The 26,191-nt window shown below is 37.9% G+C and overlaps 2 protein-coding genes across 2 annotated transcripts; one reads left to right on the top strand and one right to left on the bottom strand.

The window, feature by feature from the left end:
* The first annotated feature begins 3,868 nt into the window (after positions 1–3,868).
* On the top strand, positions 3,869–5,406 carry mespab (mesoderm posterior ab). Its single transcript, XM_036564910.1, has 2 exons — positions 3,869–4,543; positions 5,350–5,406. The coding sequence occupies exons 1-2, from the start codon at positions 3,869–3,871 to the stop codon at positions 5,404–5,406; spliced, it is 732 nt and encodes a 243-aa protein (XP_036420803.1).
* A 5,254-nt stretch (positions 5,407–10,660) lies between these two features.
* On the bottom strand, positions 10,661–20,750 carry LOC118804411 (major histocompatibility complex class I-related gene protein-like). The gene is made up of 7 exons (XM_036564924.1): positions 20,586–20,750; positions 18,412–18,675; positions 16,007–16,285; positions 15,077–15,364; positions 14,877–14,996; positions 14,698–14,730; positions 10,661–10,856 (listed from the first exon to the last, which is right to left on the bottom strand). Exons 1-7 carry the CDS (start codon positions 20,641–20,643, stop codon positions 10,807–10,809), a joined length of 1,092 nt encoding a protein of 363 aa, XP_036420817.1. The 5' UTR covers positions 20,644–20,750; the 3' UTR covers positions 10,661–10,806.
* Positions 20,751–26,191: the final 5,441 nt, after the last annotated feature.

Below are 26,191 nucleotides of genomic sequence, written 5' to 3'. Positions count from 1 at the left end.
TTCTATTGTTTTAACATCATTTAAAGGCATTTAATGACTGAAAACAGAGTCTGTGTTTTACAGTTACATGTCATTTTTACTGTAATCCTGCAGGCTGTGAGAACACCAAGCAAAATTAAATTATCCCAGACTGAAGGAGGTAAAAGTGACGCGCTGCTCCTCTGGGAAATATCTCCTGAGAGCTCCTCCACATCCCCACGGCCTGGAGGTGCCACATCACACCTCCACTCACTAAACAACAACTGCACTCACTCAGGAAAAGCCTTATTAATCAATGAATCCACATCCTGCACACAACTAGATCTTATTATATTACTATATTCACTCTTTATAGCGTTTTATAGGTTTTGTTAATGTTTTTAATTACACCATCACGAATTGTAACATTAATATTTTTAAAAAGGAAAAAAAATGGAAAAAAATGTTGGACAGATTTACATTATTTGGTGATTAAGCTGCTTAAAATAACTTTGTGGATCTACAGTCGAATGCAAAAGTCAAACTGCAGGTCAAATTGAATCCTTTATTATAATTTACAGATATATGCAAAAGTTTGCAAAAGTAAAATGACATATTTTTATGTGCATTTACATGAATTACATTCAACATTTTAAAGCACTATTAATGTTAAACATTAAGTTTAGTTTAACATTTTTGAAAAAAGAAGAAGATAAAATGCACCATACTTTCGCACAGGCCACAATTTTTTTTCTCAGTATGTTAAATTCAGCAAATAACAGTAAACTGTAAAAAGTGTCTCGTCAGATCTACTTAAAACATGACTTCATGTGGTAACAAGTAAATTAACTTTTTATTCAACTCAAAAAATTTACTGTGATTGAAAGAATCGTTCATTCAAAGTATTTATTTAGGTTGAATGAAACCAGTTCATTTACTTGTTACCACATGAAGTCAATTTTTAAATAGATCTGACAAGACACTTTTTACAGTGTACTACTGTGTATATGTGTATATATTTAGAGTCTAATATGTGTATATACAGTACATATATTTTGTTTCTTTTTGTATTTATTTTTTGTATATTTAAGTTCTACAAGGGAGCTACACACAAGATTTTCACTCACCTTCGCACCTGTGTAAATGTGATGTGACAATAAATGTGATTTGATTTAATTTAATTGTGTATTCTAATATATTATTGTGTATTTGTGCAGAAGTGTGTCTCTATAGAGGGTGTGTTTACTTATTTACACTCAGAAAATCAACAACAACATGGAATTTGACCAGAAGCTCACACACATTTGCATGTGCCTCACTGAGCCATTCATATGACTGCTTATATTTACTGCACAGGCAAGAAAATGACTTTATTTTGTCCTTTACCTTAACCAGAAATATGAAACATGGAGATATGAGCGTCATATTGTATATTTACTGAATGGGTCTGTATTAATCTGACCGGCGAGAAGCTCAGTGTCCTCACATGGACAGTGAAGAGAAGCGAGCGAGTTAATAAAATTACGTTAGACGTCTGAATGCGTGAAGTGTGTCCAGAGCTTCCTGTGTTCCCAGGCTAGCGCTGAGGCTAACGGTCACTTGTGCAAACAAAGAGCTGTGAAGGTTTCTCACTCTGCAGCTGCTGAGCTCCATGAAGAGGAGCGCTGCTCTCAGAGTAAACTCATTATGGGCCATTAGCAGCTCCGCACCAGGTCTAGATCAGCGTCCTGCTCTCTGATCAAAGGATCTGACCAGGCCTAGACATCTCAGCACATAATGTTCATCATGCTGCTGTTTATGAATGAACAGCCTTTCAAAATGACAAATGATTGCTTTCGTGATAAAGGCTGGAACAAACTGATTGATTTTGATATTAAAATGCATGTCAAATTCATTAAGATCTGGTCTATTACATTTATCAATATATCTTCACTTAAGACTCCGGTTTGACGTCTGGAGGCTGTAACTTTAATGGATTAATATCAGATATTCTGATTTATCTGAACATTTATTCACCAAAATATTTGATTTTAAGAGGAATAATATATTTTGGTGAAAGAATGTTTACATATATCAGAATATTTGAGGAAACAGACCCAGAAACAAGTGTAAAATAAAAAAAAGAAATATTAAAAGGAATATAGTAGGAATATAATAATAACAGTGTAAGTAGTGAAGATATCCACTGACATTTACATTTATTTAAATGTATGGCATTTGGCAGACGCTCTTATCCAGAGCGAGTCTTGCCCAAGGACTCTTATTGGTATAGTGTAGGGTGTTTACCCAGGCAGGGATTGAACCCCAGTCCACAGCGTAGAGGGCAGTGGCGTTACACACTACACATTACATGTTACAGACGTTAAAAACAAGGCAAAGTTGACACACATTGAGTCCCATCAATGACCAGCAGCAGGAAAACCATTCCATTCACTCTTTCATATAAATTCTGATATGTTTGTATTTTTCAAATGTTTTAAATACGAACACTTTTACTTCTACTGAAATAGATCAGCAAGTAAGGTAGGGTGTTTCCTCAGGTCAATTTTATTCATTAATAAATATTCTGTTCGGCTTTGCTGTTGATCTGCTCTCACTTTGGAGCTTTAGTGTTTCATTTAAGAGTCCAAAAAGTATGGAAGCACATTTCTACATCTTTTATATATTCAGTTTTTTGGTCTTTCTCTCTTTCTCACAGGAGCATGCCAATGTATTGACTTACTATGTTTAAAAAAATGACTTTTTACCATAAAATGTTGACTTAGTATCTAAAAATAATGATTCATTTTCTTAAAATATTACTCAGTATCTCAGAATTATTATATTTTCTCAAGATGATTCTTTGTCAAAATAATTAGTTATTGAATTTCTGAACAGAAAGTCATTATTTAGGAACATTAAATCCAACTTTTGATATTATTTCAACATATTAAGTTGAAACTGTTACTGCTAGAAACTGTTGATCTCTCCTCTCACTTTGAAGTTTTAGCTTTTTATTTTAGACCAGGATTTTAGGACTTAAAAAGTATGGAAGCCCATTCCTACATCCTTTTGTCTTTCTCTGTTTTTCAGTCAACATACTGACTCAGTATGTTGAAATATTAACTTTTTTTCTTAAACTGTTGACTTAGTATCTCAAAATAATTTTTGAAATCTTAATTTATACAATTTGTGATTCTTTGTTGAAAATAAAGGGTTATTTAATTTTAAGAAACTAATTATTTCAGAACAATACGTCATTATTATGAGACATTAAATCAAACTTTTGATATTATTTCAACATATTAAGTCCATATTTTTGAGAAAATAAGTCATTATCACAACATAGTAAGCCAGATTTTAAACATACTGCTGCTGGAAATGGAGAAGGAGAAAAATTATCAAGGGATTTTTATATGGGCTTCCATAAAGAAATGAACATGAAAAGAGTCCAACAAACTTCAGCTTCTGTGCCGATAGAAGCTGGATCCTTTAAAAAGTTCCGCAGTGGGTCTTTTAAGTTACTCAAGTAGTTTTATTGCTACTTTCGGGCTTTTACTCAAGTTGTTGTTTGGAGAGATACTTTTACTGCAGTCATTATGTCACTGCAGTGACCGTAGGATGGGTCTACGTTACTCTTCACAGCTCTTTCCTTTAATTAATCTTGACCTTGTCCATAGTTGCAGAAGCTCTTTATCTGGTTCCTCACCTCCCACTTGTGCTCTGAACGATGTGACTTTTCCCAGAGACCCCCTGCCTCTGGTGTGAGTCTCCTCTGCAGCTTTGAAATGCTGAGGCCTGGCTGAAGGTGCTACATCACACCTCCTAATCCAGGATATATGAGGCCTCTGCTGCCTCCTGCTCACCATCACTCACTCAGGAACCTCAGACCGAGGCACATCTCTCCAGCCTTGCACACATCATCGCAGCAATGGAAGCTGACTTCTGTCCTCTACTGACCCAGGAGTCCAAATCCCAGTTTGACTTTGAGCTAGCGTCGGCTAGCACAGACCTGGGCTACTACAGCGCCTGCAGCAGCCTCTCTCCAACCTCCTCCGTTGATTCCTCTTGCTTTTCTCCTCCAGTCTGCCAATTTAGAGCTGGATTCGACCGGCCAAAGGAACCAGAGTGGACCAGCCAAGCTTGGGAGAAACCCACAGCAGCTCAAACCAGGAAAATCACCAGATCCAAAAACCCTGGGAAGAAGCGCCAGAGTGCCAGTGAACGAGAGAAGCTGAGGATGAGGGATCTTACCAAAGCTCTCCACCACCTGAGGACCTTCCTGCCTCCATCTGTGGCTCCAGCAGGACAAACCCTGACCAAGATCGAGACGTTGCGTCTCACCATCCGCTACATCTCCTACCTGTCCTCCCAGCTGGGCCATGAAGAGAACTCCTCTCATACTGGAAATGTTCAGAGCCACTCTGCTGCTGTTCCTGTCCAGCAGGGTGGGTTTTCAGACCCCTGGAGCCAGAACACAGTCCAGGAACATCTCCAGTACAGCAGCCAGCACTGCCAGCCGTCCACAATGTTCACAGCTTCGGCCCAACAGATGGAAACAAGCTCAATGTCCACTGCCTACTACAGTGAGGCGCAGTTCCCCCTGGTAAGGATGCTTTCAGTTCATTTATCAGCGACTAGCAGGATGAGTTTGATATCTACACTGCCTGCCAGAAGTTTGGGGATACTTAGCTTTTAAAAATGCAGTTTTTTTAATCAAATCAGAATGTTTTATTGATTAAACAAGGTTTATTTAGAGGAAAACAATCAGCACTCAAACCTTTCAGATATTTAGATCATCTTTGGGCTGAAAGAGTTTCAATATGTGCTTTTAACAATAGTTTGGAAAAGAAAACAAATCAAATCATTATTTAGACAAAACCTACCCTTCATACTAAGGAAGACACTTTAATGCACATGAAGCTGAGTGATAAAGATACAGCTGTGTGCAAAAGTTTAAACTCCCCCAGTCAAAATGACATGGAAATAAGTTAACACATCCTCTACAGGGAACATAATTCATTTTGCCATTTGCTGAGTTTAACTGAGTTTGTTTGCCAGTAAATTCAGCGAATAAGCAGTAATCGTGCATTAAAATGTGCAGCAGTGTGTTCTCTGCCGAGGATGTGCGTTCACTTATTTTCACTTATAAAAAACAACAACAACATGAAATTTGACTGGGGCGCCGAAACATTTGCACACCACTGTTAATAGACCCAATTAGCACAGAGCTGCTTTATGATGAACTGAACCTCGGCAGGTATCGCTGTTTTACTGCATTGAAAAGTATCAGTCTGAAAATTAAAAAGGAATTATATTAGTGTGAAATATAACTGTCGTATCATTGGCTGCTGATGTGCATGTGATACGTCTGTTTCTGAAAGTGACCCCTGATTTTGTTTATCCCCACAGTTTCCCAGCCACACGAGCCAAACCTACACACACTGTGACCTGGCCGCTCTTCTGTGAGCCCAGACGAAGAAGGATCCACAGGATATGGACTATTTTAAAACCAAAACCACCTATGAACTGTAATAATCCAACATTCTGAAATGTACACTAATTTAAGTTATTTATTAGATAATATATTTTTGTACTGGAAATGTATCTGTATATATTTGATTATCCTTTTTCTAATAAACTCTATTCAAAATGGCATTGCTTTGTGTTGGTATCACTCTGATAAACTCATGATGCTACTTGGAAGATACAGACTTTAACCTCTAAAAATCTCATATTATTCAGATACAACACAGAAAACAATCAATACAATCAACAACACAAACAATCCAGTCCGTCTGAGTATGAGGGGTAAAACATCAGCAAACACTAAAAAAATATGATTTAACAGCAGCATTTTATTGTTTATATTTTCATTCATGCTTGTTTGCGTGGATTCTATTCTTATCCAAATACTTAAAAACTCTTATTTTGAAGATTAATCCACTCCTTATCATATTGCATAGATTATAAAGTGCATGCTAAGCATTTATGGTAGGACTCTGGGTTGAAAGACTGTCAGTCAGCAGGCAATGTTTATAAGCCTTGTAATATGATTAAAGGGCCCATATCAAGCAAAAACAAACTTTGCATAATTTTATAAATGAGAGTTTGATGTAGTATGTAAACATTATTCCATGAAAACTAAACGGCAAAAGCAGCTGTTTTTGTAATGACACACACCAAAAAAAACAATTACATATCACTGTTGTCGGAACAAAACCTTGTATCTCCAAAACAGTAACTTTACAGGAGAAGGAAAAAACATACCTTACTTTTAATGTAAGTCAATGGAACCAGACGTTTTTCCAAGTCATTTTGGGTCAGTTTTGTTGGTCCATTCTTTATGAAATTTACACATAATGTAAAGGGCAACAGGCTTTTTCAAGTTATGTCAAAAATTGAAAAACAACAAAAATGGAGATACGAGGTTTTCTTCAGACAACAGCGATTATATCAGTCTTAAAGGCACAGTAACAAAAGCAGCCTGTTTAACTGCAATGAATACAAATAAACATGTAGAAATGAATTATGACCATTTTTGGTAAATGAAAGTGCACAAATGTTGTAAGTGGACCTGACAAGAAAAATAACAGAGAAATGCAGGATACTGGCTCTTTAAAACTGTAGGCTGTTTATGTTTGCAGACATGCAGATCCCCCTTAAACAAACTGTACTTTCATTACTATTCAATTTGAAATAAAATGACAATGTTCCTGCACTTGTGTGTTTCCAGTGAGGTCTCCTTTTCTCCTGCAGCTGTAAACAGAACTGAAACGTTATTAGTGTTATTAGTGAAATGTTATGAACGGCTCAGTTATCGATCAGTAATCTGACTCTGAGCTCAACAATCAGTCTGCTGTGATAGGCGACCCTGCTGACAAGTGACTGATCAAATCTTTAACATTATTATTGTTCTTTTTGATGAATTAATCGCATTTCTACATAAAGAAACCTCAACGTCAGTGTATTACAGCATGGAACAACATTACTCCAACTGAAAGCTTTAACATTTAGCAGAGAGTAGAAATGGTACAGGGAACAAAATAAACAAGATTTTTCACAGAATATAATAGAAAACAAGAAGAAAATTACTTTCAGTTGTTCCAAACTGCTTTTAAACATGTGGTTAACCAGTTATAACACACTTTTTGTCAGCTAGTGGCCACAGTAGGCATTGCTAGGCCGGGTCCTGCCACCAGAGGGAGGCAAAGAGTGCCTCCTAGGCAATTACCGGCAATCGGCACCACCTGTGTGAGCTCTACTTAAGGAGAACTCTCCCTGCAGCCTGTGTGCAGTTTGAGTCTGACATGCTACAAGCTGCTGGCTCTCTAACTGGTACCTGTGTTTTTCCAAAAATAAGTAAATAAATAAAATACAACCCTGTTTTCAAAAAGGTTGGGACGCTGTGCAGAACATAAATAAAAATAAAATGCAATGATAACATAACATAAAGTACCCAACTGTGATGTCATCCAACATCAAAGTGAAACAAAATTCAGGAAATGGCGTCTCTCTTTTAATGTATATTGAAAGCAATGCCAAAGAGTGAGAACCTGTGGGAGATGAGAATGTGGGAGAGGGGGGGGAGTTAAGGTTAGCATGAACAAAACAAACAAAAACATTTGAAATACACTGTGTACACGTTACACGAAATACACGTCTTTATGTATTAACATCACACACAGACTCTAAAAGAAGGTCCGGCTCGATGTTTCGGCCTCAAATGATCTCAAAATCATACTGATGAAGGTTTGATAACAGTAGTAGATAATTCACTCACATCCTCAGAGACGCTCCTTCAGCAAGTTTAGACTGAGTTCTCTCTGAGTTCTCTTTCAGTCAGCAGATTCATCGACTCAGGGAAGAGGGCCGAAAACACAGCCCACGCTACAAAATGTTCTTCTGTATATTACATGCAATTACACAATTCCACCAGAGAGGTCTCCAAATCCCAAAAACTTACATCTTACATGTATGTGTAATGCGTATTGTCCAGGCTATTTGCCTGTATTATGGGGTATTATGGTGTGTGTGCATTCTGTAATTTAGCTTATGTGTTTTCTTTCACTGTTTCATGTGTGATACTCATAAAAGTAGTTCTTACACTTCTGATAAATATTTATTGTATTCATAAATGTTCAGACAAGGTATTAGGTCACAGTACTGAAACAGACCCATTAAAAGTAGTCTGATCTGAGACTAAGTGTTGACAAAACAATAAGTCAAGCCAAGTCAAGTCAAATTTATTTATATAGCGCCTTTTACAATAGATGTTGTCACAAAGCAGCTTTACAGAGAATCCGGGTCCACGCCCCCAGTGAGCAAGCCTTGGCGACAGTGGCAAGGAAAAACTCCCTCAACAGGAGGAAGAAACCTTGAGAGGAACCAGACTCAAAAGGGGAACCCATCCTCCTCTGGTCGACACCGGATAAGAGGACAGACACAAAACAGTATAGTGGATACAGTTTAACACCACTGTGCAGTGCGCCGGCCGCATCTCAGCTCAGGTCATAAGGTGTATTAGGGTTTATTGTTGGTGCTACAGATCAGTGGATTGCTCTGTGGAACTGTGTTATACGTTTAGGTTAAGATGTTCCTTAAAGGTTACCGTCCATGTGCCAAAAGCCAGTTTCTGCTGTAGGGGTCCATGCTGCCAAGGACCTCCCTGCCATCTCCCACCGCCTATACGGCACTGCACCGGTCCCCCATGCTGGACCTTGCCAGTGGTGGGCCCACACGTTTCCCCTGTGTTGCGTTTTAGGGCTGAGCCCAGCTGGGTTACATGGGCTGCCCAGCCACCAGGTGTGTGGCCTACTGGGACGAGACCCCGAGGTCATCCTAGGACCCATTGGAGGGATTATATATTGTGTATATATATATATAAATTGGCCTGGAAGCTAGATTCTCTGCTCTCCCAACTGCTACTGTGACCCTATCTGGACTAAGTGGTTTAAGATGATGATGATGATGACGATAATGTTTCTAAACAACCCAATACATTTTATGTTGTTCCACAGGGCTCCACACTTAATCCATTTTATTGTCAAATATGTCAAACGATCACAATCATGATGCTATGAAGATGATACATGTTTATTTTTTATTTAAATATGAAACAAAGTACTTTCCAAAAGCATAAAATATGCTGTATGGATAGTTTGAATGATTGTTATTTACAGACTGTGAAACTGTCAAAGCTGTTGTGATGAAAGCCAATATTAGTGAGAGGCTGTGAGCCTTTTATTTAATAATTTAATTTATTTTTTATAAACAATCTGCAGTAACACCCATAAATTATACCAAGGTTTGCGATTTTTCCAGCCCTTTTTTAAGGGAAAGCTGTTATCGAAGCAGTGATGCATCACCACACAGATTACAAGCAGTCTTGTTTGCAAATTTAGTTTCAGATAAAGTGACTTTTTAAATACATATTAGAAAAATTATAGTGGTCAAATCTACATATATACTCAAATTTAATATCTTGTAAGAATAATTAATTGTTCAGATAGTAAACAGCATGAATTATTTAATTTAACTCTAGGTAAGTTGCTGAAAGGCAGTGGCCAAATATCATAACTAACAGCATATTATACATAACTGACAGCAAATAGTTTGTGCAAGTTCAGATCTTCATGAGCGTTAAGACTCTTTGAGCTCTTACCTGCCAGACCAGCGGTAGATGTTGAAAGAACAACCAGTAGAGACAATAAGCAGCAGATTCCATTCATTTCAGCACAAATATGTGCCACAGATTCTGTCTTGAGGCAACACTGGAGCTCAGCTGTTCGTTATTCTATTACATAGATCACGGCGGCATAAGGCTCCTCCCACCTTTCTTATTTTGGCAACAACAGATGAGACAAACTCTGTTACCATTAATCCGAAGAACTGACACACGATCTGTTAACACAAATACCACATTAAAAAGAGGGAAATATGTTACTAGAGGAGCCGGAGAGGATCGACTACAGTCAGGTTGGTGCACCTGATTTCCCTCTCAGGTTCGCTCTGCACCAGTCTCCCAGGACCTTACCTGCATTCACCTTCTTAAAGAGACAGGATACTAATTCTAACTCTTTATGTCAATCTTTAGACTGTTCTAACACAGTTGATGCTCAGTGGGCAGTCGAATGTCCACTCGAGTCCTGGACATCACCTCCTCCAGACACTCCCTCTGGCAGAAGATTCAGGGCTGACAAATCCAGCACAACCAGATATGCTAACAGCTTTTTCCCCAGTGCTGTAGCTCATTAACCACAGTGGACGCTCACACCTTAAACCTAGTTAAACTAAACCATCAAACCTCCTAAGCGTTATGTTTAGTTTAAGGTCCCTTATGTCAGTGCAATGTCATTCACTTCATAGGACATCCTATGTCATCTTGTAATTACTAGCATAAGCTGGTCATGAATACTCCAATATTGCTTCATAAATATGCTATAGCAGTACTTAGGCATGTGTCACATAGTCCTTATGCAGGTAGCCCTCACTTAAAGTGATACCAAAAGTGTTAAAGTTATGCATCTTGACAATAGTGCTATTCCTAAAAGAGCATGTTATTAATAACAAGCTTTATATAGGCATTATACGAAGACTACTCTACTGTATATAACACTATGTAATCTCTACTTCTCTCCTGTATATAATCAGTCAGTAGGCGTAGTTAAGTGGTAATCATTTATGCACAGTGAGAAAACAAGTAGAACAAGATGACATTTTCTGCAGTTTTGTTTTTTTTTATAAAAAAAATCAACACTAATCCACATTATATGAAATTTCATGGATTATAACAGTAGAATATAAAAAGACAAATAAGTAATTCACAGAGAACACAGGACGTTTTTTAGACTATTGAAGTTCTCCTTTCTAAGAGCCCTTGGACAGATCATCCAGTGAAACCTCGCTTTCTTCTGTGGCTGAAAATAGAATTGAAATTAATGAATTAGTCAAAATATCTTCCACACTATGAGTGTATGTTGCATCTTAATGTGTAAGACTGTAATGCATTCTGTTAAACAGGATTAATTCTATATTGAGCACCATACTGAGCGCACTCACAAACTCTGACATCACCAGCTCATTCTGGGCCGTGAACGCGGCGTTTAATATGTTTTAATGTTCGCAGTTCCTTCACCAAATTATAGTTCCTTAACGAGCAGCTTGTTGCTACGTCAGAGTAACGAGCTCCGCCCACTCGCTGCACAGCCGGCAGTTCGTTCTCCAGCTCCTTACACTAAATTCCCAAACTCTCATCACCACTGAGCAGCTTTTCAGTCGGCAGCTGTGACAGAAGAACAGCTAAACAACCTGGAATCAGCCAGAAATGAACCCAATACCATTCGCCAAACGTGTAGTCTGATCTTCAGAGTCTGACCAAATCAGACTGAGCCATAAAACTGCCACAATATCAAGTTCAGCTCAGTTTTGTCTGTTTTTTCCAGATCAGTATTAATGTTGTTTTGTTCCAGCCAGTCTGTAAAGCATCTTACAGCCCATTGTGTTTGGCGAATGGTGTTGGGTTCATTTCTGGCTGATTCCAGGTTGTTTAGCTGTTCTTCTGTCACAGCTGCCGACTGAAAAGCTGCTCAGTGGTGATGGCAGTTTGGGAATTTAGTGTCGTCTCATCTTCAGAGTCTGACCAAATCAGCTGTCGGTCAAATGTGATCTTAAAAGTGTCCGTTTTCTGTTTGTGGCAAAGTAAGAAGTAAAAACATTCAAATGGCTTGAGCGTCTCCTACAGCTGTCAAAGTCTCAGCGGAGTGATACAGAAATATCAGCACAGTTAGAACACCTCTCAACCAATCAGTTTGCGTGGCTGGAGCTAACCGTTTTATATGATCATATAATGGATCTCAAAACTATGAATATAACTCTATATTAAAAAGTGCTGCGGACAGGAATGAGAGTCTGTAGAGAGAAAACTGCATAACAAACTATAAAAATAGAGTTTTTTTTCATTCAACCTAAATAAGTTCTTTATAAGACAAAACATAATAAAAACTGGTTCATTCAACTCACATAAATATTCTGAGTGAAACATTTGTTTAAGTTGAATAAAACCAGTTTGATGCCGTTTCACCACCTGAAGAACCTTTTTTGTTAGGCTGAACGAATTAACCACTTTTTGCAGTGTATATTATGCAGGTTTTGTCCCCTCACAGGCCTTCATTCTACCCCAACCCTCCTTTAAAAACAGGCCACTTTTTACAGTGTTTGGTGACAATCTTCTGCTAAAATGGTGCTTAATGTGCATACATGCCTGCGCAACTGTTATAATGTTGTTAAATTGTGTTTTCTGGAGTTACTGTTTGGAATTAGGCTAAATATTGTCAGATTATTTTATACAATAGCTTAGTGGAGAAACTCTGTTCCAGCACTTTCTGAGATAGTTCTCTTTTCTGCACAGTCTTAGTAAAGTTTTTTGTAGCTGCTTGAACATGTGTCTGCAGAGATCTATTATATATAAGATTTTACACAGACTATACTTTCAAAAATATTGGGGAAAAAAATAAAAAATGTAAAAACATGGTGGTGATATGTCCTCAACATAAATGACACCTGTGCTCGAAACTGATTTGTTAAACTGAAATGTGGCAGTCGGCTTTAGTATAATCATCAAGTCTGGCTTTGCACTTTTTCAAGTAACATGGTTAGACGTGTTTTCTTCATATCTTCCCTACAGCCTTGCAATAATGCAACTATGAAGCACTACATTATCAACTATGATAACTGTAGAGCTTAATGACCACTAACAGCCATAGAGTAGTGTGGACCACAGCCTTATGTAGGGTACAATGTACAGTGGCAGCATTCATACATTTCCCTTTCATTCCCAGGGTGTATAAGCACTGCCAAGACTGATATTCTGTCTCAGACAACAGATCAGGAATCACATTCACCTCCAAGGTAACGTACTAGTAATTTCAAGATATAGTTGGTGCAATATGCAGAGTACTGTACATACTAGTTAGGTATGTGGTATACATTACACAGTATGCAAAAAATACTGTATATACACTGATGCAGTGTGCAGAATACTGTATATACTGATACAGTATGCAGTATATGATATATACTGGTGCAGTATAAAAAACACTGGTGTGGTATGCAGAATATGATATTTTGGTACAGTATACCGGTACAGTATGTGGTGTATAATATATACTGGTGCAATATGCAAAAATGCTATATATACAATGGTGCAGTGTGCAGACAACTGTATATACTGGTACAGGATGTGCTATATAATATTAATGTATAATAATAGAATGTACTGACTGCAAAAATGTCGCATATACTGGTGCAATACGCAAAACTACTGTATATACTGGTCCAGTGTGCAAAAATGCTGTATATTCTGGTACAGAATGTGGTATATAATATACTGGTACAGTATGCAGTATATAATATATACTGGTACATTATGCAATATAATGTAAACTGGTACAGTATGTTGTAGATAATTAATGCTGGTGTGGTATGCAGAATAGTGTATATACTGGTACAGTAGGCAGTATATAATGTATACTGGTGCAGTATACAGTTCTTGTTAATACAGTATTTTGCATACTGCACCAACATATACTGTATTCTGTATATAGTACCAGTGTGACTTGGATCTATAAAGTGGTTGCATTAACCGGATTGCACAGAAGTCTTTTTGTATGAAAGATTACTTAGCATATAAATACAACCCTATTTCCAAAAAAGTTGGGACACTGTGCATAATGTAAATAAAAATAGGATGCAATAATATTCAAATCATGTAAACCATTTTTCTAAAGGAATGTACTACAAAGACAACATATCAAATGTTAAAACGGAGAATTTTTTTGTTTTTTGAAAAATATTTGCCCAATTTGAATTTGATGCCAAAATGTATACATCATTCATGTATATATCATTCAGCATTAATGGTGCCTTCACAGATGTGCATATCACCCATATCATGTGCACTAATGCCCCCCTATACCATCATGAATACTGGCTTTTGAACTGTACACTGATAACAAGCTGAGTGGTCTTTAGCCCGGAGGACACAGCGTCCATGATTTCCAAAAAGAATTTCAGGTGTTGATTCGTCGGACCACAGGACACTTTTCCACTTCACCTCAGTCCATTTTAAATGAGATCGGGCCCAGAGAAGGTGGCAGTGTTTCTGTATCCTGTTTATGTACAGTTTCTTCTTTGTGTTTTAGAGTTTTAACTTGCATTTATGGATGCAGCGACAAACTGTTTTCACAGACAGTGGTTTTCAGAAGTGTTTCTGAGCCCATGCAGTGATTTCCTCTATAGAATCATGTCTGTTTTTCATGCAGAGCTGCCTGAGGGCTCAAAGATCACAGCAAGCTAACACTGGTTTTTGGCCTCGTCCCTTACATACAGAGATTTCTCCAGATTCTCTGAATCTTTTAATGATATTATGTACCGTAGATGATGAAAAGCAAAAGTTCTTTGCAATTTTATGTTGTGAAACTTTATTCTTGAATTGTTGCACTATTTGATGGTGCAGTCTTTCACAGAGTGGTGAACCCCTCCTCATCTTTACTTTTGAAAGACTCCGCCTCTCTGAGATGTTCTTTTATACCCAATCATGTTACTCACCCGTTGCCAATCAACCACCAGGTGTTTTTTTTAGCATTACACAACTTTAACAGCCTTTTGTTGCCATCGTCCCAACTTTTTTTAGAAATAGGGTTGTAAAGTGAATGAAAGCATATACATGATTTTTTAACTTTTCATTAAAAAATCACTTACTGGAGGCTGATGAATAGTCCCCCAGAGATGAAGCTGTCAAAGGAGACAATAAGAAAGCGAACACGATCAGAGAAAACATTTGAAGAAAGGTCCAGCAATTCATCTCCTACCAAATTCAGCACTTTAGTGCAGAGCTATAAAGACTGCTAATAAAAATTTCTTTTTGTCTGCTTTCCTACCTGTTCGCTTCCTCCTACGTGTCTTCATCATCCAGATGACGGCCACCATCACACTTAACAAGACCAGAGCCGCCACCACAGATGTAAGAATGGGCACGATGGGCTCCCCTGGATCAAAATCTGAAACACATCATTTAAGAAAGTGATAAAAAGCTCAGAGTCAGCTGAGGAATTTTCTGTGTCACTCTGAGATTCAGTACCCAAATGGATGTCCAGCTTGTTGTCCAGGCTGAGGTGGATGACTGTACAAGTGTAATTTCGTCTCTTCAGCTCTTCTTCACTGAGCTCCAGGCTTTTCCTCATCTGGTAGGTCCCGTCGACGTTGGGCAGCAGGTCTCCTCCAGTGATCAGGTGGTCAGGAACTGGCTGTCCGTCTCTGAAGATGGTCAGGTTGATGTGACGGGGGTAAAAACCAGTGGCCAGGCAGGTCACCCCATCCCACCCAGACACTGAGCGTCTTCTCTGGATGAGCCTCACTCTGGGCTTCACTGTAGGAGAAGAACATGAATCCCACATCAGAGAGAATATCAGGTTCAGATTTGTAGCTACATTAGATGTAAATGTAGTCAACCAGCCGAGAGATGTTTGGTGTCCGAAGTTCATTTCTTTAGTTTTGTGTTGGAGCCGATGCAGCTAAAAAGCAATTACCATAGTGCTAACTGTGCTTAAGTCATCACACTTGCCTCAAACTGTCATGTCGATCAGTTTTCTGTAATAGACTTGCTAATGTGGTTCATTTGAAACTACAGAAATGTTATGTTGCCATGGTTGTAACATCCAGGTGGCCTGCTAGGGTACCTCTGGCCACTAGGAGGGGCTAGAGAGCCAGGACAGGGTAATTAGGGCTGAGTGGTAGGGCTGTGGATGCCTTACTTAAGGGGAGCTCACACGCTACTCCTTTTTTAAAAGGTCCTGGTGTCTGTATCTGTGAAGCTGCTGTTTTTCTAACTAGAATAACTATTTTAAAGTAGAGATGTTTTTATTTGTATTTTATTTATTTGTTTATTTAATGTTTACTGTGTGATTTGGCCTGTTTATAAGGCACTCTAACATCAAAAATTGTTATATAAATCGAATCATCATGCGGCTCAAATGAAAAACATTTCCAGACCTTTAGAAGAGTCTCTTACCTTTCCTCTTCACCTGATTCACTCTCTTTTTCAGGTACCCTCTGAGGGTCTTAATGCACACTGGGTAGTACAGGTTTTCATGACGCCACATAGTTAACTCCAAATGTGGTTTCAGTCTTTCTTCTGTGAGATTTAAAGCATTTTGATATGTAAATTTGTGTTCATGGAAACGCAGTTCATCTCTCGTGGTGCCTCCGATTGCATTCTTGAGTATAAACGGTCCAGGCTGGTCACTGTCCAACAGTTCACACAGCACCAGCCTCTGTTGGACTTCAACACCTAAAACAGACATAAAAGGGAGAGTGTTACCTGCTTTCCTGGTTAAACATTATGTGATTGATCTTAGCTTCTTTATTACAGCAATATGGAAAGCCAAGAAAAGAATAACTGCTCAAGCTGCATTAATCAGTTAGCACGTTCATCTCTTCAACACATGATTATAGTCAGTGTTGGGGTTGTTACTCAAAAAAAGTAACCCATTACTGATTACTCATTACTTAACTAAAATTGTAATGGGATTACTTTACTCATTACTTTCTGGAAAATGTAATCTCCAACCTCATTACTTTACTTTTAAGTATCTTGTTCAGTATTTGTCTAAATCAGGGTCCGACAACATGTGGCTCTTTTACTGCCCTGTTGTGGCTCCACAGCAGAATTAGATTTGTAGGTAAAAATAAAATAATCCTCCTTTACAGTAAAATAAAGCTCTGCTGATCCTTCAACACAGTTTAACAATAAGTGGTCTTAAACTCTGGAGTTAATGTAGAACTGCTGATTCACCCTTTAACCCTGAAGATCAGCGCAGACTGCTGGTCACCATAGCAACACAGACAACAGTCTCACCTAGCTAGTAGCTAACGAAATGGCGAAGAGAGAGATTTAAGACGAACATCGATAATTTAGAGATCAATGGACTTATTTGTGTTTATAATCACTCCAGCTGGTTTCCTGATACGTTTAATCTGCAGAGAAACTCAAACACTAAAAAGTCACGAAGCTGAAGTCAGTTTCTCATTCGCCAGCTTCTTGTTCGAATTTTCCTGTTCCACCTTAAATAGTGCACCAGGTACTTTTTGCCACCTCAGGCACCATTTAAGGTGGAACGGAAAAAACTCAAACAAGTAAAAATGCCTCATAAAAATGAAATGTTGAGAGACGTTTTACAAGAAATTGTTCTGCTTTTCCTGCTGAAGATGTGAGAAATGCGGTTATAGCGGAGCTAAAGCTTAAAGCAGAGCAAAGTCTGGGCACTCTCTCCTTCAGGACAGGTGATTTTGGCTGGGACAGAGCTACACTTCACTGTACTGTTCTTGTCTTTGTGTAAAACAAATTCAGAATAACGAGAATCTCCATTTGTGGAAACATCCACTCTCGTTCTCTGCCATTGCTGCCAAACTGCGTTTGTGCTGTGCTCTTCACATTCGAGGTCACGTGACGAGCTGTGTAGTCAGCTGTGGCATTAGTGCATGCACAAACTAGCAGAAGAACAGCTTGGAAAATGCTTCATATTTTGTGTAATAAAAACAATATTTTTATAGAAAAACATGAGAAATGCAAGTAACAATTTTACAAAAATTAGTAACTGTAATGTGATTACAAAATATGTAACTGTATTGCGTTACATTACTTTTTTACATAAAAAGTAATCACATTACTGTAATGCATTAGTTTGTACCGCGTTACCCACAACACTGACTGTAGGATGAGAAGAGATTTTATAACTGAAAGAGGGGAGAGAACTCTGAGAACTTTAGTAGGAGCTCTGTACAGCATGAGCATTTTGAAGGCTACTATAAATGATTCAATGCTTCTTTTGAATTATTTATTATCTATTATAAATTCAGTAACTACCTAACCTGGAGACAGACTCTTTAAACAGTAAACAGACTGTATTCAATTCAGAAAAAATCAGTGAGAGCAGTGCATAGTTTTTAAAATCAGTAAGCTGCACAGTAACATGTGGGTCCTGCTGACTTTTTATATGAATGTTGGTGCAAATAATTCAGTAATTCTAAGTAGGCATATATAAATTTTCAATAAGTTTAGAAAACCTTTTCTTATTCTATTAATTATGAATTAAATTGCACTTGTGTATACAACTGTTATGTCAAAAATGGTACATTATTTTTTTGCAATGTTACTGTAATTGTAAATTTCTTTCCTCAATTACTCAGTTTTTTCACATTTAATCAAAATGTATGCAATTGTTGTAATTTTCGTAGTGTTCCCTTCCGGTTATTTTCTGGTAACAGGTTTGTAAAACTGAAATATTCACTTATAAACTGAAAAGAAAACAGCAAAGCTCTGAATTTGAGTTTCCTTGTTTGTACAGTTTGCCTGGTTACATATTCACACTTTAATATCATTGTACCAGCGTTTTTCTGCCAAAGTGTTTCACTTACTTTCAGTATAATTTAACTCATATTTTATAAACAGATGTCTCCGTTTAAAGTCAGCATGCATGAAGGACGTGATGGTCTTGAGATGATCTGGGTCGATCACACCGTCGTCGTCCTGATCTCGATCAGCACCTCGAGGAAAAAGGGTCTCAGTCTCAGAGTCAAAGTATGCCACTGTGATGTCATCCAGCATCAGTGTGAAACTAAACTCTGGAAACGGCGTCTCTCCTTCGATGAACGTTGTAACCATGGCTAAAGAGTGAGAACCTGTAGTGAGAGAGGGGGGGTGGAGTGTTGTGTGTCACCAGTTAACCTGTATAACTCACAGTTAGTCACACCATTGTGTACTATTACACTTTGAGACTAGTCACTACTGAAACACAGACTTTCTGTACTTTTTAGTGTTTTAATGTAAAATATGATGATTTTATGTGTGACAGCTGTTCAAAGCTGTGTTTGCTGGTCATGTACTGGCTGCGTTTTTGAGCTCTGCTCAACATGAGCTAAAATCGTCCCTACCAAAACAGTCAGTACTGTCCCATAATCATTTATATATTCATATACAGTGGCATGCAAATGCTTGGGCACCCCATGTTAAAATCTCTGTTACCATAAATGTGAGTAGAAGATGATCAGACATTCAAAGGGCATAAATTTTAGGATGAAACATTCTTTTAAGCACTTTATATAAAATTAGTGTTACTTTTTTATTTTGTACAATTTTAAAGTTAAAAAAGAAAGGCAGCTCTGCAAGATTGGACACCCCAAGAGATCAGAGCTGTCCGATAACTTTTACCAAGATCTCAGGCCATCATCAGCTTGTTTGGACGATGGCTTGTTCAGTCATTGTTAGGAAGAGTCAGGTGATGCAAATCTCCCCACAGTCAGAACAACAAGAATCAAAAGACTCTTAGCTGCTACAAAAAGCATTTACAAGCTGTGATACTTGCCAAAGGGGTCTTACTAAGCACTGACCAGGCAGGGTGCCCAAACTTTTGCTTTGGGCCCTTTTCATTTTTTGTTATTTTGAAACTGTAAATGAAATAAAATAGTAATCTTGCTCGTGTGTCGTCTTTAACTTTATGCCTCTTGGAAATCAAATCTTTTACTCATTTAGCCATTCGCAGTAACAGAAATTCAGACTGAGAGCGCCTACATTTTTGCACGTCACTGTATGTACACACGTTTTGTTGATTTTTGAAGTCAAAATAAGTAAACACAATTTTGTGAAATTTTTAAGTTAGTCAAATATGAAGTAACTATGCCTTAATATCAGCCGGGATTAGTTTGTTTATTTATTTATTTATTTATTTATCTAAACTCTGGAATAATGTTCCAAGGAATATTAGGAATGCAATCTGTGAAATTTAACACATTATTTGTGACTTGTGATATATATATATATATATATAATATATATATATATATATATATATATATATATATTGCTGCTGTCAGAACAAAAACTTGCATCTCCATTTTTCATTATTGGACACAATTTCATTTGAAAATGCCTGTTGTCCTTTGAATGGACCAAAAGAAACGGCCCAAAATTACTTTGTAAAATGTCTGGTTCCATTGACTTACATTAAAAGTAAAGTAGGTTTATATATATATATATATATATATATATATATATATATATATATATATATATATATATATATATATTTGAGCAGGTTTAACATTTTGTATACAAGCAGCTTTAAGTTTGTTGGTTTGTTTGTCTCTCTTGATAAGAGTAGCTGCAATAAGCTGTAAATGATGTTTTAATTCATGTTCATGTTTCCTTATTTCCCCTTAAGCCTCTGTCTCTGAAAATGTGCGTGGAAATGTGTTGAAGGTGCTCAGCAGGGTGAGCTAACCTAGACACATCATCAGCTTATATATATATACAGCCTGGAGAAAATTTACTGCTCACTAAAAATATGCTTTTTACACAGATAAATACAATTTAAATACTATTTATTGCATAATAATAATAATATTAATAATAATAATAATGGTTTCCTGTGAAAAGATCTGTCATATACAGCACTAATTAATCTAAAGAGAAAATGTGATTTAATATTAACTACCCACACTAACACATTCTGAATGTTTCTGCTCTGAATGTTGCTGCAAATTATCAGTGTAAATAAAAATAATATGGCTGTTCAGATCCTCTGAGCTCTTACCTGCTGAAACTGCGGCAGGTGCGAACAAAACAAACAACAGAGCACGGATTCCGTCCATTTCGGCACAAACAAGTGTCGCAGTTTCCAAGTGTACTGTTTAACCAAACCTGTAAACTGGTCATAATGTTTCCCTGTAACATAAACTCTGCCCTCTCGACCCCACCTGCCTTTTTATACTGGCAGTACCAGATAAGCCTTGCTTTCATTTCTGCTACCTGCTGTATTAAAACAGCCAGAGAAAATCTCACACTACACCTTTTAAAGTAGAGAATAAATTAATAACCAGGCCTGGATCATCGGCCCCTGGGCACAAATGTTTGGTGGGGCCTACCTGGCTAGCTTTTCTGGATGGTCATTGATTTTTTAATGACATCACAGAGGACTACATGAGGCCTATGCAGCACCACGATGACAGAATACTAACTGCAGTGTTGAACTTGCAGTGCTATAAACATGGTGTTTACTTTTCCCAATTCAGACAAAACTATAGCAAGATTACTTACACATTAATGAGAATGAGTCCAAAATAAATGGGTGAATATTAAGCATTTGTACATTTTTGAACATTATTAAAAAAGTTCTTTTATAAATTGAAGTTAAAGGAGTTTAAAACGGCACCTCACGTTCATGATGTCAGTGAGCTGCTCTGTTTGCTAACCAATCAGCTCACAGTAGCATAATGTTAACTAATCAGTGCTCAGTAGCATAATGTTAACCAATTAGCACTCAGTAGCAGTAATGCCAACCAATCAGTGCTCAGTAGCAGTAAGCCAACCAATCAGCGCTCAGTATCAGTATCATCACTCACTCCATTTGCTGAGGACTCGCTCATGAGCGCCCTCTGGTGTTTTGCAGTCATGTTTTTCATATAATGGAGGAAACAGGAAGCAGCCAGGCTCACCTTAAACTGGCTCTGGCAACACTTTCCTATAAATCATTCACCTACTCCTAACAATTACAACATTCCTAACATTTACAACACAATAAAGACGACAAATTAAAATCAGACAGATCAAATGTACACAAAGGCGGAAAAAAACAGATAAAAACATTCATACTGTGAAGCGTTCTAGCCAAAGTTAATTATTAATAACTGCACCCGCCCAGTTTAACCACAGATCATGTCCACCAGCGCCTGCAAAACCTAGCACCACTTTGCCCGCTGCTGCTTCAACAACAAGCCATGCCCACCCACGCCCGCCTACTTTGGGCTATGCGTGTGGTCCACGTCAGCAATAATCTGTTCCACTGATGTAGGACGCGTCCACGCAACCTTCATGACACACTAGAGCCTCCAGACCCATCACACCTCCACAGACCATGCACCACAAATAAATCCTTCAGTGTTGCAAAAGTAAATATTTTGTGAATTTTATGCTAATCAAAGCCACATGAACTTGGCACGTGACACGTGACGTCACTGTCGACCGACAAGTGGGCAGAAAAAAACACAAAACAGTGTAGCAGCTTCGCCACTAACATTATTTTTATCTGTGTCAACATTACATTATTAGCTAATTACTCCATAAGACGTCTACAAGTCAGCTTAAATTAAATTAAAGCCAAAACAGAGGCTGAGGCCACGACACGGGTTACTGGATGCTCTGCAGCTTCGTGTTTTTTGCTGCTTGTAATTACTAACATGTTTTTCTATGCAGCTCATTTGCAGCTCATTTGTTGCCTGTTCGCTTCTATAGGCAGCCAATTAATTGTCCAAGCCCACCCCACTCAGCCATAATACCCACCTGCACAAGTCCGCAACCTGTTGCAAGCCTCAACGAAATGAGGCTCTATAGATACATTTAGATATTAAAGAAATATAGATACTAAAATTTACAGTTAGATATCCACCTGCGCCCCGTGATGTTTTGAGTGGCTTCTGAACAGAGTAAAGCATAATACAGACAACATGTTTAATGCTTATAACATCTTATAATAATAGAAATGTGGGAATAACTAAAAAATGTGAATAATCTTTATTGCTGGGATGCTCGAGGGATTGTGTGCCAGTGTTTAATCTGTGAACGGAAAGCTGAACCTGCTTTGGTCAGAGGATTAAAATCATTTCATTTTAACCTTTTATTTATGTTTACACAGAGTCGGGAACATAAAGCAGCTCCTTTACACAGCATTGTAGATGTAGAAATCAGTTCTTTAAGCAGTGCTGTGATAAAGCTCCTCATAGGTTCACCATGGTATATTAGCACCCAACTAGCAGAGCACATCGTTTGAGTAAACTTCATCATGAATAGATCAAAAGAAACGGCCCAAAACTACCTGGATAAATTCTGGTTCCATTGACTTACATTAAAAGTGAAGCATGTTTTTTCCTTCTACTGTAAAGTTACTATTTTGGAGAAATGTTCTGACCACAGCCATATGTTTTGTTTTGGGTGCTGGTATGCTGGTCAGCAAGCATGAGCACGCTGGACCAGCATAAACCACCATAAATCTGTTTTTTTTTCAGCAGGGAAAAACACACTCAAACATTTAATTTAGCTGTTATTTTAGCCATTTATCCAAACCAGGTGTCTGCACTGTGTTATCAGCACAATGATGAGCTGTGAATTCACCTCACCTCATAAAATCAAGGTTTATTTTCTAATCTTACATGTTTTACTGTTTTGTGTTGTACAGCTAAGTTAGAGCAGTAAAATCAGTGTGATTTTCACCTCAGAGATCATGAGTAAACGCTTCTTTGAGCACCTTTTCCACAGAATATGACAGTATTTTTACCAACATGTTGATTTGCACTGGATTAATCTAACCTGAGGTTATTTCTACAGCTCGTTTTATAGAAGGTGAAACGCATCAGAATCTTTACTGAAGAGGGAGAACGCAGTCGGTAAAAGTGACTGACATGGTGACTTCAGACAGAACTAAAATCACTGAGAAACACCAGTAAAAGCTAATTCTGTCTGAATAGGGCTCAAATACTCAATGTAATGAAGCAATGCAGTTCATATTGTGCTTATATTATTAGAATAACATCCTGTCTTTGTTCCACTTCCATTCATGTTAAGATTCTTTGAGTTCTTCGCTGCAAAACAGTGGAAGGTATTTAGTAAAGCAGTAGAGTGAAGATTCTGTCTTTATTCAGGACACAGAGCTAAAACTGCAGTTCAGATTGAGTTTCTAGTGTAACAGAACGCTGCTGTCTGGATTCTCTCACTCGATATACTTTCACTTCTGTCACTTGTTCACTATCATAGGACAAATAAACAAGTGGAGACTTTGGACTGCAAAGAGAGCACAGCTCTAAGATGAACTCACAGCTTTAATTCTGTTTTACAGACTCTGTATGTATTCTCTACTATAAGCATACACAACACACTGCATCATCATTACATGATCATTACTTTACAAATACTCAGTATAATGTAATAAATCCAAATAAAATGTAAAATCATAATCAAATGTCAGTGTTAGTTTTAATATGTGAACCTTACGGGCCTCAGAGTAAACGGTGCGTTTCAAAGTTTAAGAATATTTACGTACATAACCTACAGATACTTCTTTATTTTGAAAAATGTTCACATAGTTATGTTATCATTCATAGCTAAAATGAATGAAACTGCTTCTCTACTATAAACATAATTCACAAAAACTACACATTTGAACAAAATATTACAGTAAGTACAGGAGATCAAAGGTCAGCATTAGTTTAATGTATGAGCTGTACGGACCTCGAAATAAAGAGTGCATATTTTAGAAAAACGAGGAAAAGTCAAATTTATTTATATAGCGCCTTTTACAACAGATGTTGTCACAAAGCAGCTTTACAGAGAATCCGGGTCCACGCCCCCAGTGAGCAAGCCTTGGCGACAGTGGCAAGGAAAAACTCCCTCAACAGGAGGAAGAAACCTCGAGAGGAACCAGACTCAAAAGGGGAACCCATCCTCCTCTGGTCGACACCGGATAAGAGGACAGACACAAAACAGTATAGTGGATACGTTTGACTGAAGCTGAAGTGAAAGTGCAGGAGGTGAAACAGTTTCTGTAGGTCCTCCTGCTGTGAGGCTGAGCGCTGAGTGTGATGAGTTCAGGCTGCTTCTGCTCTGAACCAGTCACTGATCTCTCTCTGGTTCTCTGAGACCCACTTCATATTGGCTCTGGTCTTCTCGATGGCCTGATCCAGAGCTGAGCTCGCTGAGCCGAAGCCCACATCAGCGTTCTGCTCCTTAAACTGCAGCAGCTTCATCACGAGCAGAAACACAAACAAAATACACACATTTATTAGACAAATGGTAAATATACGAAAATAATGACAGATGATGTTCATATTAGCAGATCCTTCCCTCAGTTCTGTTCTGTTCCAGTTCTTAACACAGTTTGTGTTGGTCATCCTCTAGTCCTTCATCAGTGGTCACAGGACACTGCCCACAGGACTCTGTTGGCTGGATATCTTTGGTTGGTGGACTATTCTCAGTTCAGCAGTGACACTGAGGTGTTTAAAAACTCCAGCAGCACTGCTGTGTCTGATCCACTCAGACCAGCACAACACACACTAACACACCACCACCACCACCACGTCAGTGTCACTGCAGTGCTGAGAATGATCCACCACCCAAATAGTACCTGCTCTTAAGGGTCCGTGGGGGTCCTGACCACTGAAGAACAGGGTAAAAGGGGGCTAACAAAGTATCAGAGAAACAGATGGACTACAGTCTGTAACTGTAGAACTACAAAGTGCACCTTCTTTTTTTTTTCTAAAAGACTTGATACATTTTACGGTGTTCCACAGGGCTCCATACTTAATCCATTTTTATTGTCAAATGTGTCAAACGATCACAATCATGATGCTAATGATGCTATGAAGATGATATGTTTATTTTTATTTAAATATGAAACAAAGTACTTTCCCAAAGCATAAAATATGCTGTATGGATAGTTTAAATTATTTACAGACTGTGAAACTGTCAAAGCTGTTGTGATGAAAGCCAATATTAGTGAGAGGCTATGAGCCTTTTATTTAATAATTTAATTTATTTTTTATAAACAATCTGCAGTAACACCCATAAATTATACCAATGTTTGCGATTTTTCCAGCCCTTTTTAAGGGAAAGCTGTTATCGAGGCAGTGATGCATCATCACACAGATTACAAGCAGTCTTGTTTGCAAATTTAGTTTCAGATAAAGTGACTTTTTTAAAATACATTAGAAAAATTATAGTGGTCAAATTTACATATATCCACAAATTTAATATCTTGTGAGAATAATTAATTGTTCAGATAGTAAACAGCATGAATTATTTAACTCTAGGTAAGTTGCTGAAAGGCAGTGGCCAAATATCATAACTAACAGCATATTATACATAACTGACAGCAAATAGTTTGTGCAAGTTCAGATCTTCATGAGCGTTAAGACTCTTTGAGCTCTTACCTGCCAGACCAGCGGTAGATGTTGAAAGAACAACCAGTAGAGACAATAAGCAGCAGATTCCATTCATTACAGCACAAATATGTGCCACAGATTCTGTCTTGAGGCAACGCTGGAGCTCAGCTGTTCATTATTCTATTACATTGATCACGGCGGCATAAGGCTCCTCCCACCTTTCTTATTTTGGCAACAACAGATGAGACAAACTCTGTTACCATTAATCCGA

Source organism: Colossoma macropomum, unplaced genomic scaffold, assembly GCF_904425465.1.
Source record: "Colossoma macropomum unplaced genomic scaffold, Colossoma_macropomum, whole genome shotgun sequence".
Lineage (NCBI taxonomy): Eukaryota > Metazoa > Chordata > Actinopteri > Characiformes > Serrasalmidae > Colossoma > Colossoma macropomum.
Note: the sequence above shows the minus strand (reverse complement) of the source record. Positions and strands in the feature narration are given on the sequence as shown.

Coding starts and splice junctions, on each gene's coding strand:
- mespab (XM_036564910.1), top strand. CDS start 3,869: ATGGAAGCTGACTTCTGTCCTCTACTGACCCAGGAGTCCAAATCCCAG. Junction 4,544..5,349: donor GTGAGGCGCAGTTCCCCCTG/GTAAGGATGCTT, acceptor TTATCCCCACAG/TTTCCCAGCCACACGAGCCA.
- LOC118804411 (XM_036564924.1), bottom strand. CDS start 20,643: ATGGACGGAATCCGTGCTCTGTTGTTTGTTTTGTTCGCACCTGCCGCA. Junction 16,286..18,411: donor TGAGTTAAATTATACTGAAA/GTAAGTGAAACA, acceptor TGTCTGTTTTAG/GTGTTGAAGTCCAACAGAGG. Junction 15,365..16,006: donor GAATCAGGTGAAGAGGAAAG/GTAAGAGACTCT, acceptor CTTCTCCTACAG/TGAAGCCCAGAGTGAGGCTC.